Source organism: Apium graveolens, chromosome 1 (assembly GCF_009905375.1).
Source record: "Apium graveolens cultivar Ventura chromosome 1, ASM990537v1, whole genome shotgun sequence".
Lineage (NCBI taxonomy): Eukaryota > Viridiplantae > Streptophyta > Magnoliopsida > Apiales > Apiaceae > Apium > Apium graveolens.
Genome location: NC_133647.1, coordinates 7,396,080 through 7,409,444, shown reverse-complemented (window position 1 = coordinate 7,409,444; position 13,365 = coordinate 7,396,080). Strand labels below are relative to the sequence as shown.

Genomic DNA, 13,365 nt, shown 5'->3' with positions numbered 1-13,365 from the left:
CTTTGGTTCCGGTTTAGTATTTAACTCAACCAAACCGGACGCTATCACCCGTGCTATAGGAGCTCTAAGTGGAAAATAACGTGATTGAACCCTCCCCGGCCTTTTAGTAAATTAAATCATGTGTTCAAAGCCCCTTGCTCAACTTTTCCAACAGCAAAAGCAACCCTGAACCCCCTGCTATATCTTATCTTTCCTCAAACGTGATCAATCTTTATTTTCCACACTCTCAAGTCTTCACACACCATTCATTCATATACCACTCTTCACATTTAGGATCTCGTGATCACCGGTGCTAGGATATAGACGAACAAGACTCGTGCCAAGGATTTCAAATATTCAGGAATGTACACCTAGCACTACTCTTTTTCATAACTTATAGTAAACTCTATGTACATAGCAATAGCATGCCTTTGCTTCATGCACAAATAATTACATGTTATTGTTGCATGTAGAGTAAATTAGTAATGCATGTACTTTACTTTCCCTTAAAGCTATTATATTGTTGCCTATACATTTTGTATTAGTATTCTGCTGTCTTGTTGTCTCAACTATCTGTTTTTGTTTTTTTGGATCTCTATAAATGTTAATCGATAAGAGGAAATTATACATATTACATTACTAGTCTTTAAAATTAAAATTTAAATTGTGTTTATATGGATAAGCTGGAATTAGCTGAACAAATTGCAGTACTCTCCGGTTGTTTGTATCTGTCATGGAAGATAGTTAAGTATGTCTGGAGCTTCTTGGATGTCGAGGAGGATCCTGTTACAGTCCTTGTTACCGGTGCTGCAGGCATGTTTGCGGACACACAATCACAGTTTTTGTCGACGTTTTTGTTGTTTAAGTGTGCAGGTTTCTTGTATATATTTGCGGTTACTAACATTTTTCTTTAATTTTCTGAGAAATTTGTGTTATCGCAGGCCAAATAGGCTATGCTCTGGTTCCCATGATTGCTAGAGGAGAAATGTTGGGTACTAATCAGCCTGTAATTCTACATTTGCTTGACATTGAACCTGCAGCTGAGGCCTTAAATGCAGTTAAAATGGAGTTGATTGATTCTGCATTTCCTCTTCTAAAAGGTTGGATTTTTTTATCAGAGAAAGATATATTAAACTGGTGCAAATCCTCAAAATTTTACTTAATGCTCTCTGTTTTTGAATTCGACAGGAGTTGTTGCTACGACAAATGTTGTTGAAGCTTGTACAGATGTTGACATCGCAATTATGGTAGGTGGATTCCCGCGCAAAGATGGGATGGAGAGAAAGGATGTAATGTCAAAAAATGTATTGATATACAAGACTCAAGCTTCGGCCTTAGAGCAGCATGCTTCATCAAATTGCAAGGTCAGATTCTTTTAATTCAAAGAATTGATCTTTTAGTTCTGTTACTTGAAGCCAGAATGGTTCTTTTCTCAACTTACTGCAAAAAAATTATGAAGTTGGGTGCCAATTTCTAGTTCTTGCATTGGTTAATGACACGAAAACTTTACTTTTGTTAAGGCATCTTCAATTTATATTTTGTGCAGGTGCTCCTGGTAGCTAATCCAGCTAACACTAACGCACTAATCTTTAAAGAATTTGCTCCATCAATCCCTAAAGATAACATCACCTGCCTTACAAGACTAGATCACAATAGAGCTTTAGGCCAAATTTCAGAGAGACTGAATGTTCATGTTAATGATGTGAAAAATGTGATCATATGGGGAAATCACTCTTCAACTCAGTATCCAGATGTCAATCATGCAACTGTATCCACAGAAAAAGGAACAAAATCTGTCCGAGAACTTGTCAACAATGATCAATGGTATATACCTAACTTTTCTTGTTCAATCTCTCAAAACTTTCAGAGGATGTCAAAAACTGATTTTGATAAGTTGTTGGACCTTCGGACATTGTTCATGTGACATATAAAATCTTGTTGCTTGATGTAACTTGTATTACAGGCTGAACACAGAGTTCATCACAACGGTTCAGCAGCGTGGTGCAGCCATCATTAAAGCTCGAAAGCTTTCTAGTGCATTTTCTGCTGCGAGTTCTGCCTGTGATCATATACGTGATTGGGTTCTTGGAACTCCCAAGGTCAAATTGTTTAGACATTTGAGAAACATTACTCTCTAGTTCATACTGCATTAAGTTTGAATTTCATTCTTCAATTATCTAAATTTACTTCTGTTATTACATAATTCAGGGAACATGGGTGTCAATGGGAGTGTACTCTGATGGATCTTACGGTATTCAACCTGGACTTATCTACTCTTTTCCAGTAACTTGTGAAAAAGGAGAATGGTCAATTGTACAAGGTCTGCTTCCTGAACACTTTTCAGATATTTTCGCGGATTAATTTTGTGTTTTACACAGTCATGCACACGAAACAAGTAATGGCTACCATCATTATTCGAGTGGCTGAAATTTTCACCCTGCTTCGTTACAATTAACTGTCAGGGCTCAAAATCGATGAGTTTTCGAGGGCTAAGATGGATGCAACAGCAGAAGAGCTAATCAAGGAGAAGTCACTAGCTTATTCATGCCTTACTTGACACTTGTTCTAAATTTTCTTGGAGATTACACTTAAACATCAACAATGTTGCATTAAACTTAATAAAACTGCAGTGCTCAGGACTTTCAACAACAGTTTCGTGATTTCAGAAGAAAAAATGTTTGCAGAGTCCGTTTTACAGACCACTCTAAAGTTCAATCTTACTCTTTTACTTGTTCATTGATGCATTGCAAGAAGCTTTACAGGTCTAATGAATTGAATTGTTTATCATTTTTACAAGAAAAACACAAATTTTATCGTTACAGATTAAATAAGATTATACCAGATACACATATAACAAAATAAAGGACTCTTTTAAAAAATATCCAATGCGAAAAATAATTTTGCAAAAATAAGTTCATTTTTCTAAAAATTGCAAAAATACTAATGTAATTAAACAAATTATAGTTTCTGCAAGCAACCTCATATATAATAAAAAAAACTAAATTCCACTAGTTATATATTGGTTTAAATTTGATTGCACGTATTTTTACAAATATTTTCAAAATATATTAAAATCGCCACAAAGAAATGTTATTATTTTGGTAATTTCTCCGACTTACATCGTTAAATAGTGAATGCGATTTCTTTTATTAATTAAATTATCTTCGTATTAGAATCGCCCAAAACAAACCTGTTTTTTTCCTCTCTTGTTTGCCCAAAGCCAAGCAGAGAAAAGAGAGACAAGCAAGCTAAACACAAGCTATACATACAGACAAGCAAGAACAAGGTACTTCCGTTTATGAAACTTCTGATTTTCTTGGAAACCCAACTTCTTAAAACTGACCCCATATGAGTAAAATTGTAATAAATCAAAGGGTTTTGATTTTTTGTGAAATTAGGGATTATTATAGCTGCTTGCACAGCAACTGTTTGATTATATGTCTGAAAGAAGAATGTGTACTAATATGTTCTTTGTTAGGCGTTTTGTATTGCGGTAATCTGTTTTGTGTTCCTCTGGTCTTTGTTAGTTGGTTTATTTTTAATAGAGTCTGTTTGTAGATTATGGTAGAATTAGTTTATATAAACTTGGTCTATTCTTGATCAACTAGAGTAATCTCATTTTGATATGTAAATTATCGAGGTTACGATAGGCATATTTAATGACTAGGAATGGAGGACACAATGCAATCTGCTGCAATGGTGCTTTTAAGCACTAGTTGCAGCCCCTCTCTTACAAGATTGATTCGTGAAGTTAGTTTACTTTGACTATAGGCATACCGCATATGTTATGTTTAGGAATCAAGAATACAATGTAATCTGCAATGGTACTTTAAAGCACAAATTGCAGCCCTCTCTTACATGTACAAATCCCGGCTATGCGGCCATAGGTGAGTAAAGGTTTTGGTGGCCATCCTTTTCATCTAAGCATGTTTCTGAGTTTTCCATGACTAACACTAAAGATAATATTAAGGTTTAGAACCTTGTAATAGCTATAAATTGAAGAGGATAAAATGAGCACTTACATCAGGAAGCAACTACTAGAAGACGGAGTAAGCTGAGAACAGTAAGTGGTACTTGTTGGAAGGAGCAAATGTGCATGCAAGAGTGATTCTAATAGGAGTCGATACTGCAACTTCACATATTGGAAATTAAGCATGTTAGAAAGTCTACTTGTGTCTGTTCTGCCCCTGAACTTTAAAAAGGCTGCTGTGAATATCATTATCTATATACATTGTTGTGAAAAGTTCATTTTCATTTTGCATTTCATCATTAATCCTTTTTATGAACTTTCAGGCGTCTAATATCTTATAAAGTACTAATATGGACGATACAATGAAGAAAATCCAGGAAAACCTAATTGAGATCGAGATTGAAGCGGAAAACCTCCTATTAGCACGGCATCAGGTCATTCAATTGTCAATTTAAATATTACATATTTCTGTCAATAATTTTTGTTAACTCAGTTTGTGTAAGTGTTTGTATAGATGGTTGAAAATGATAGAGTTAGAAATGGGAATAGAGAAGCATTGACAGCACTCAGAAAAAGGGCTCGAACAACAAAGACAAGTGTGCCTTCACCTTTTGAGTCAATAATGAAGGAGATTGAGGGAATGGGATCGAAGCCTTTAGTGAAAGAGGTATGTGCTACCTGTGGCAATCATGACTCCACAGAAAAGACATGGATGATGTTCCCTGGAACTGATATATTTGCCAGGATCCCATTTCATGCTGCTCACACCATTTTAGAGAAAGGTACTGCTTTAACCCCTGCTATATACACGATCACAGAGAAACACACGTTATATGTTTATGCATATGTGCGTTTATAGTGAAAGTTTTGTATTTGGAACTTGTCATGATTCTCATGCATCTTTAAGGATAAAGAAAAAGGAAGTACTACATGTAGAAGTTAGTTTATATTTCGAAAATGCTATATAGGAATAGTGTAACCTGGTTTTTTAAGTGTAGAATAGGAGATCTAAATCACTGTGTAAGTTTAAAGTTAATTTATCAATTCTTATTATAAACTTTAAATCATTGGTTTTTATTGTGCAACACATTGCTACACATATTTCTACTTGCTTTCATTACTCTGCTAAATATTGAGTCATTGGAAGAAACAGAGTTCCGTAAATTAACTTATCCATGGCCTGTTACACACCAGTGACAGCAACGCAATGCAAACAAACATAAAAAGAATACAAACCTAACCATCCTGTGTCTTCTTCATTATTAAATGGCAGTAATATGGGGTTAATTTTCAAGGTCATCATTCGTTGGGTCCCAATGTATCAAGCAAGTCACTCATTGCCAAAGTGACGCAGATAGTCACTTATGTGAATTTTTTTATTAATCTGGTCAATAAAAAATGAAATTTTGTATGAACTTAATCATTGACAATGGTCTGCTTGATACAGATTTTAAATTGGTGACCAAGTTGAGTCACTTTTGCAATGAGTGATTCACTTATTGCATTTGAACCCAACAGGTGATGACTTTAATTATAAAACCATTTAAAATGTTTTAAATTATATATCTTGTTTAAATACTTGAAATATGTTTACTCAAATTTAGAGTGATGTAATGTAGATCAAGGCAGACTTGACTACGATGCAAATAAGGTTAAATACTTGAAATATGTTTACTAAGATTTAAAGTGATGTAATGTAGATCAAGGCAGACTTGACTACGATGCAAATAAGCTACAAAGTTTTGTAAAGGAGAAGTCGTTTATTATAAGTGAGAAAGGTGCCCTTGCTGACAAGATCAACCCAGGTGTTCTCAGATCCATGGTGACCTTAAAAGGCGAAGTAAAGTAAGTTCTCTCGCAACAAGGTCTCAGTTACAATTTTCTGGAGTGCAAGAAAATAGGATATATTAAATAATGTATTATGTAATTATTGGCTATGCAATCTTGTAATTCTGTCCCAGTTCCGAGTACTACAAGCCCCGTGAAATTGCAGTTCAGCAACTCTTGTTTACCAGTTATGTTCTCGAATATTTTAAACTGAAATCGTTCATCACAATTGGAGCGTACTCCTATAAATCATTGGTTACAAAATTATGCCCAAATTGCCAAGTATAGAAATATTATAAATGCTGGAAGTTGCTGTTATTTACAGCATCACTTGCATTATCTTAGAAGCCGGAGGGATCAAATAGATCATTCCTATGCTCATGTTTTTTGTGTAGTGGCTAGCAACGAAAAATGCATTATTAGACCCCTGATCTTTAATACCCTATAAAGGCCCCAGACTCAATCACTATATAGTAAAGTTCTTCAACTTTAATAAAATTGTCCTTATTAGACTTGCACTGCCAGAATCTCTAATTCACTTAACATCTGAGGGACTAAAACCAATGTGTTAGTTTGGTGTTGGTGTAAGGGTGAATTATTTGTGATTATCTTTGACTATAGATCAGATAGATGTCTGAAATGAATGGCTTTCAATGTGATGTTCCGGACAAACTTTAATAATGGCGATAATTTGGTCGTGACATGTAACTTGAGGATTTCACATGTTCTAAATATGTATGCAGAGTCAGTAGTTAGTAGCTAGTTACAGAAGATAGTGGATGAGTATGAAAATGGTACCGCGTGTTTTCATATCAGAGATCTGACCCTAACTTTTGGTTCAGAAGCCATACATGGGGAAGAGTCTTGTTTTTTGTTATCAAGTCCGGCTTTTGAAGTTTAAGAGGTTGGCGAGAACCTGTCATAGCCACATATTTAAGGTCTTTTACCCACAATGTTATGCAGCAGTTGTTTGGATACGACTTTAAAGCAAACATTACAGTAAAACCTCGATAAATGAATACGCTCGTGACGGGAAGATTTTATTAATTTAACGAGATTATTCATTTATTGAGGTTAAATATACATTGTCTTTATTATGTTGGACTTGGGACTAGAAATAGTTATTCATTTAACGAGTAAATGATTCGTTTATCGAATATTTATTTAAGGAGTTGGTTCTAGCTGCTTTGTATGTTGTTTATGTGAAGTTGTTACTTGTTGTTAATAAGTTAGCGGGCCACATTAAGTAGAATTTCGATTAAATAATAATCGATAAATTAGTTCCAACCGGAAATTAATATTTTCAGTACAGATTTCTAGTCCTAATAACTTAATATCGGTAGTATGTTCATTTAAGCTCGATTAATTAATCCTTTAAATTAATACAACTTAATCATATTTAACTTTTCTAACGATAAATACCAGATTCAAAACTCTCAATTACTTTATTTAGGTTCATCGCAAGTTAAAAAGATGGATATTTTCCAATTCCTAATTTTGTTCTTTCTTTTTGTAAAACAGTGTGTAAATTGTTGTATTCCCTGTAATTCTAAAAAGAGCGCATTTGAATGATTAATCACTCGTATTAATCTTTATTTCAAGTGATAAGATTTTCAGTCGATTCAATTTTTAAAATTGGACTAATTCTTACATATTTGTCTAGAAGAATCTGATTTGGTAAACTTCCTAGTTTTTTTAATTTAACTTGCACTTAATTTTTTAGACATAATAATTGAAACCTAATAAAAACATTGTATCTCACACAATTTACATACACCAATTTTAATTATTATTATCTTTATATAATTGCTATAAATAATATCTATATAAATCAAAACAAATAATAAAAATTTTAACTACCCATATATATAACGTCCATTACACAAAATGCACAAATAGAGTCCAAGTATACAAATAAATTGTTTTTACAAATTTAAGATATACAGAATGCACAATTAATTGTAACTGCACAAATTCGCAGATATGTGCACACCCAATTAGAACCAAATTATTCTCATCTAAGATAAAAGTAAATTTGAATTAAATATGAATATAATGATATGTTGGTCTCAATATCAACAAAGGATATGCAGTATAAATCTAGGGTTTGCACATATCAGCTTCCTTTATACCTGGATTACGTCGATGTTGGGATACAACTCCCACAAAGCTGCATTTTGTTCATCACAAAATACCACTAAATTCTGCAAGTCCTTAACAGAAGTGGGCAACTCAAATATTCCCAAGCAGCCTTTCATGTGAAGTATTCTTAGATTTTGTAGATAGCCTATCCATGTCGGCATCTTTCTCAGCATTACACAACCAGATAAATCAAGCAAACGTAGTTCCTGGAGACCACCGAGACAGCTTATACTTTCCGGTAATGTCTCTAGCATAGTGCAGTTATTAAGTCTCAAAGACTTCAAATTTGTCAACTTTCCAATCTTATCAGGGAGCTCACGAAGTTTTTTACATCTAGTAATGCTGATCTTTTCAAGAGGGACAATGTCACATATTCCCACCGGCACTTCAGTTAAATTACCGCAATGTTCCATCTTGAAATCCACGAGATTTGGGAACAATGTAGAGAAGTTGAGAGCTTTTCCAATCTCGCACCTAGTTAATGACAGCTTCTGCATATTCATTAACTGAAATGCAAAACCAGAGCTTGATGTCGTGAAGATTGATACGTGCTCCAGTCTAATCCTCGTTAGGCTGGATAAATTCCTAACGACTAGAAAGTTGTGCAATTCAGAAAACGAAAAACCATAGTTTGTGACAATCAGAACCTTCAGTTTGTTCATATGCTCCATGAACTGTGGTAAGGTGTATTTTTTGGACCTGCAATTCAGTATTAAAACCTCGGCTTCTGGTAGTTTAATGTCGGGCCAGCTTGAAGTGAACGTTTCATCTGCAAATAATAAGCTGTATATGATGTTGCTGTTGGAACAAATACTTAAATCTGTTCAATGCAATGAAGTTGATGTGGAAAACTAAGAAAACTCGATACTAAGCATACCTGTAGAAATAGAAACAAGACGAGCAGTAAGAGGCTTTTTCAACATTTCAACCCAGTCCTTGAGATGGCCCTTTCCATCAATCTCAATTATTAGTCTTTTCCTCAGTTCCATAGCTTCTTGGTAACTTTCGTAGATGGCGAGCTCTCTTAGCATATCGTGCTGAGTAACAAAAAGGCCATCGCAGTAGCGATGATCTAGGTCACCTGAATCATCTTTTCTGTAATTAAGCATGAACTTGTTAAGGGTCTATTCAGGGAACTAAACGGCATCTTATAATAACATTATATATGTAATGCATTTGGACAACTAGCAACATGAAAATCGGCCAACTGCAGGATAAACACAGAAGAACAAAATTTGGTTTCACCTACTGTGTTTATGTTCTTTGAATTTTTTAGAAAAGTATGCATGGAAGCCTAATGTGGTAGACAGAGTGTTAGAGTAACTTCAAAAGAAGGTGTTAAGAGGGGTGTCAACGCCATGTGACATGAGAAGATATATAGTGGTATTACCTTGTAGCCACTACATTGAGAAGATTCCTATATGAGAGTTCAAGGAGGTTATTATAGGTGTACATGCCATCTTCATCTAACTCGTATAGCTCTACCCACATATCCAAGAGAATGGTGGATGAGATTCTTTGATTTTTCGGAAAGCAACCCAAGTCCAGAAATCCCTCCTTTACTGTTTCCATGTCCTTCTCGCACAAAGCATCTAAGCTAGTTTTCAGACTCTTCAGTAATACACTGCTCAAATCAAATATGCTGGATTGCCCTTTCGACCATTTATCCAGTGTGGTTTTCCAGGTCGCTTCAGGCTTGCCACCGTGTGAAAGGCCAACCACGGTAATTGCCAGAGGAAACCCGTTACAAGCTTTAACGACCTGCAAAAGTTTACGAGATTGAAATGGAATAAAATTATATGAATAAGCTCAGTTTTGAAGTTCCACTACTACAGCATGTAAGTTTGTAGGTTAGTCAGTACTAAACAATTTTATTCTGTACCATTTAAGGGGGCGTTTGGTTGATGGCTAATGTGCCCGGTTAACGGGAATCGGAACCTTAAACCCAAGTGATAGTGTTTGGATTACCAATATAGTGATGGAGAATGAGAACTCCATTCTCTCTCGATGGGTAAATCAAACCCACCATACCCCTAAAGTTTTCATTTCATTCTCATTCCCATTCCCATTCCCATTAACCCCTATTTCCATATCCTTCATTCTCATTCCCGATTCTCATTTCCGTGTTGCATCCAAACGCCTCCTAAGATCTACCGGCCCTTCCTTTTACCAAATAAATTTTCGCTTTGGATGTTTCTATGTGTATATATGCAGTGATCACAAAAATAGCAAGCTTTTATGAACAATGTAAAATATATAAAAAATTGTGTGCAGCGAGAACTTGTCCAGAAGTTTGTAATTCTAACCTTATTCAGTGTTTCATCTGTAATACTCATGAGTGTGCCTCCAGGTGACACTAAGTGGCGCAAAAGATGCTCCGCATCTTGATCATTTAATAAATTTAGCTCGTACATGTAATGAAATTTGGAAATGAATCTAGATGTGACCAGAATCTTGTATCCTGGGATTCCCTTGAACATGAACCTCCGAACAAAATGCTCCAGCCCCGGTGACCACACATTGTCCAACACCAAAAGTATAGGATTTTTATCTGCGGTGCCTATTTTCTTCAACAACTGTCCCAGCTGGTTCATTGCATCTTCATCGTCTTGAATCTCAAGCAGCTCATCAAGACCTGCCATTTGTTTAAATATTGTCTTAACAACCTTCTTCATGTTGACTTCATTTGAGACGGTCACAAAGAAGATGTTCTCCTTGAATTTTTCTACATTGCAAAAATCAGAATCACAAGTTTGTAAGCTATATTTTTTGGTGTTAACCCTAAATGTCACTTGGGGTAAAAAATGGTTAAAAATGTCAATTCTGAAAATTATGACCCAAAATATCACTTCATAACGGCACTTTGTTTAGCGTTTTTGGTATAACGGTACTTCGCTCCACATTTTTCTGTTTTTTTTTTAATTTTTTAACAAGCAAAACACTACATTAAACAACTTATTTTTTTTAAAAAAAGAAGCAAAACCTTACTTGAAGTAACGTTGATGTCTTTGACAATTAAAAAAAGGACAAGACTCTACACTAAGCAGCGTTTTGACGCCAAACACTGCATTATATAGCGTTTTCATCCCAAAATACTACTTCATATAACGTTTTACACATGTTATTTTTTAAAAAAATATTTTTAATATCAAATAAAAAAATTGTTGATTCCTAAAATACTAAAAAATTATTTAAATTATTTTAAAACCCAAAAAGGGATTGGTGAACCCTAAAATATTAAAAATTAGTAAATTAGACTACGCCCTTAAATATTAAAATTGTTTAATTTAAAGTTTACTTTTTTGGTTCGTACGGTGCAGGGAGACCCTAAACCCCTATCTTAAATTAGGGTTTAGGTTATAGGGTTTATGGCCTAAACCCTAAATCGACATAATATTTATTAATTTTTTTAAATATTCCTAAAAACCCAAAAGGGATTGGCGAACACTAAAATATCAAAAATTGTTAAATTAGATGTATCTTTTATTCAATTTTTTAATATTTCTAAAACTCGGAAGGGGATTATTGAACCCTAAAAATTTAATGGATTGGTGAACCCTAAAATATTAAAAATTGTTAAATTAGATGTATGTTTTATTCAATTTTTTAATATTTCTAAAACTCATAAGCGGATTATTGAACACTAAAAATTTAATAATTATTAACTTTTAGAGTACGCCATTAAATTTAAAAATATTAATTTAAAATTAACTGCTAAAAGCGTAACATTAAGTAGACAAAAAAAACAAAAAAAAAACAAACAACCTACAACACTAACGCTTGTACATAATTAAAAAAAAATAAGAGGCAAAAAGCTATTTGCTTATGGCTTGAAGTAATATTTTTTATCATTATTTTCGGAAGTGATATTTTTAACATTTTTTAACTGAAATTGTGACATTTTGATCCATTTCCCTGTTTGTGTACATAAAAGCTGAAAGAGGCAAAAGATAAGAAAAGAAGTTACCTTTGATCGTGGAATCTAGGCACACCATGTTTGCCAAGGTGGTCTTTCCGCATCCAGGGGGAGCCGAAATGAGTACCACTGTTGGCAAATGCAGTGACAAGCAATCTGTTGGTTGCACCACAACATTTTCTTTTAGCAACATCACCTTCAATTCCTCAACTGCCGAATCTAATCCAACAACAAGTTCTGGAATGTCACCAACATAACCACAACCTCTTTTACTTGAACTAGGGAAATCTACTTTCTCATGAACATCATCCAATATCTCTTTCTTCACTAAATCTATCTTATTACTCAAATAATGTGTGGCCTGTTTTGTAGCCCTCAAGTGGTGGAGCGGCACATTAATCTGAAAGAAATTGGTCAGTAACTCATTATAACTCTGAATCTTCTTCGCGTAAACATACTTTCTGTAAAGATTCCACTGCTTAATCTTTGAACACAAGAGAACAATGTCAGTCCCCTTCTTCAACTCTTTTTTGAAGAAATCGATTTCTTGTTGTGCACGTCCTGTAATCATCTCCAACCTTTCTGTATCTTCCAAAATCGGAATTATTTCTTCAAAAGTGTTTTTCAGGCGGTTAAATGAAGACTTGAATCTAATAGTTGTCTTTATCACTTCATATATTGACTTCTCTGACTCTGAAATCGCTGCTCCAACAACACCACCAGCAATTAATTCCATTTGTGATCAAAACTTGTCCCGCACACAACAAGTAAGCCGTGAAAATTACAATGAGGATCCAACTCAAACCTAAGACGACAGAGGATAAACTAACGAGGGAAGAACTCAAACCTGAGACGACAGAGGATAAACTAACGAGGGAAGACAGAAGATGATAAACTCTTAACCACTTGAGATATTCAACCGTGCTCTCTAAGATCTCTACTTGATGCACTATAAACGCGCTATTAGAAATTACAACTCTCTACTCTGTTCACTACCAAAATTTATCAAAACAACTACTCTATGTTTATACATAGGAAACTTCCTTGAACCTTGGCCTATTACTTGGAAACTTTCCTCTTCTTTCTTTAATAGAGTAAAATACTCCCCGGTAACTTTCCTTTGCAGCACGATTTTTGTCTTTTCAACCTAATAAAGTCACATATTCATTATAATATTATACACACACCCCAAAGCAAAAGCAAAACGCATTCTTCCTCAACAAAAACTTAAAAAAATTAAATATTTTTCTAATAGTGCGCCCGAGACATAAAGTAAACACTAACTCGGATGAGTTTTGTGTATTTTGATTGATGCTTTATATACATATATATAGATACGACCTTGTATTTAAAACTATTTCATCAATGAAAATATATTAAACTCATGAGATTTAGCGCTTATTATGTGTCTGTTTGCCCTCAGACACAAAATAGAAAAACTGAAAAATTAAACTCTCTCGCACACTTTCATAAACGAGTTTTTGTTATTCACGAAGAACTTATAAAGAAAGATATTGTGAAATTTTCATTA

At 34.3% G+C, this 13,365-nt stretch overlaps 3 protein-coding genes across 5 annotated transcripts; 2 read left to right on the top strand and 1 right to left on the bottom strand.

Annotated features, from left to right (window-relative positions):
* The first annotated feature begins 254 nt into the window (after positions 1-254).
* LOC141660229 (malate dehydrogenase-like) lies at positions 255-2,628 on the top strand. Its single transcript, XM_074467198.1, has 7 exons — positions 255-792; positions 921-1,079; positions 1,168-1,343; positions 1,526-1,803; positions 1,943-2,078; positions 2,188-2,299; positions 2,442-2,628. The coding sequence occupies exons 1-7, from the start codon at positions 654-656 to the stop codon at positions 2,534-2,536; spliced, it is 1,095 nt and encodes a 364-aa protein (XP_074323299.1). The 5' UTR covers positions 255-653; the 3' UTR covers positions 2,537-2,628.
* Positions 2,629-3,088: 460 nt separating this feature from the next.
* LOC141660234 (uncharacterized) lies at positions 3,089-6,043 on the top strand. Its single transcript, XM_074467203.1, has 4 exons — positions 3,089-3,265; positions 4,273-4,383; positions 4,464-4,731; positions 5,650-6,043. Exons 2-4 carry the CDS (start codon positions 4,300-4,302, stop codon positions 5,796-5,798), a joined length of 501 nt encoding a protein of 166 aa, XP_074323304.1. The 5' UTR covers positions 3,089-3,265; positions 4,273-4,299; the 3' UTR covers positions 5,799-6,043.
* A 1,505-nt stretch (positions 6,044-7,548) lies between these two features.
* LOC141660215 (putative disease resistance protein At5g66900) lies at positions 7,549-12,843 on the bottom strand. Of its 3 annotated transcripts, XM_074467191.1 has the most exons (6): positions 11,886-12,843; positions 10,225-10,643; positions 9,309-9,679; positions 8,796-9,013; positions 8,566-8,687; positions 7,549-8,424 (listed from the first exon to the last, which is right to left on the bottom strand). In XM_074467191.1, exons 1-6 carry the CDS (start codon positions 12,568-12,570, stop codon positions 7,903-7,905), a joined length of 2,337 nt encoding a protein of 778 aa, XP_074323292.1. In that variant the 5' UTR covers positions 12,571-12,843; the 3' UTR covers positions 7,549-7,902. The 3 variants fall into 3 exon arrangements, with proteins under 3 accessions (XP_074323292.1, XP_074323283.1, XP_074323288.1); XM_074467182.1 differs by having other exon boundaries at positions 7,549-8,687; positions 11,886-12,842; XM_074467187.1 differs by having other exon boundaries at positions 7,549-8,687; positions 10,225-10,553; positions 11,886-12,842.
* Positions 12,844-13,365: the final 522 nt, after the last annotated feature.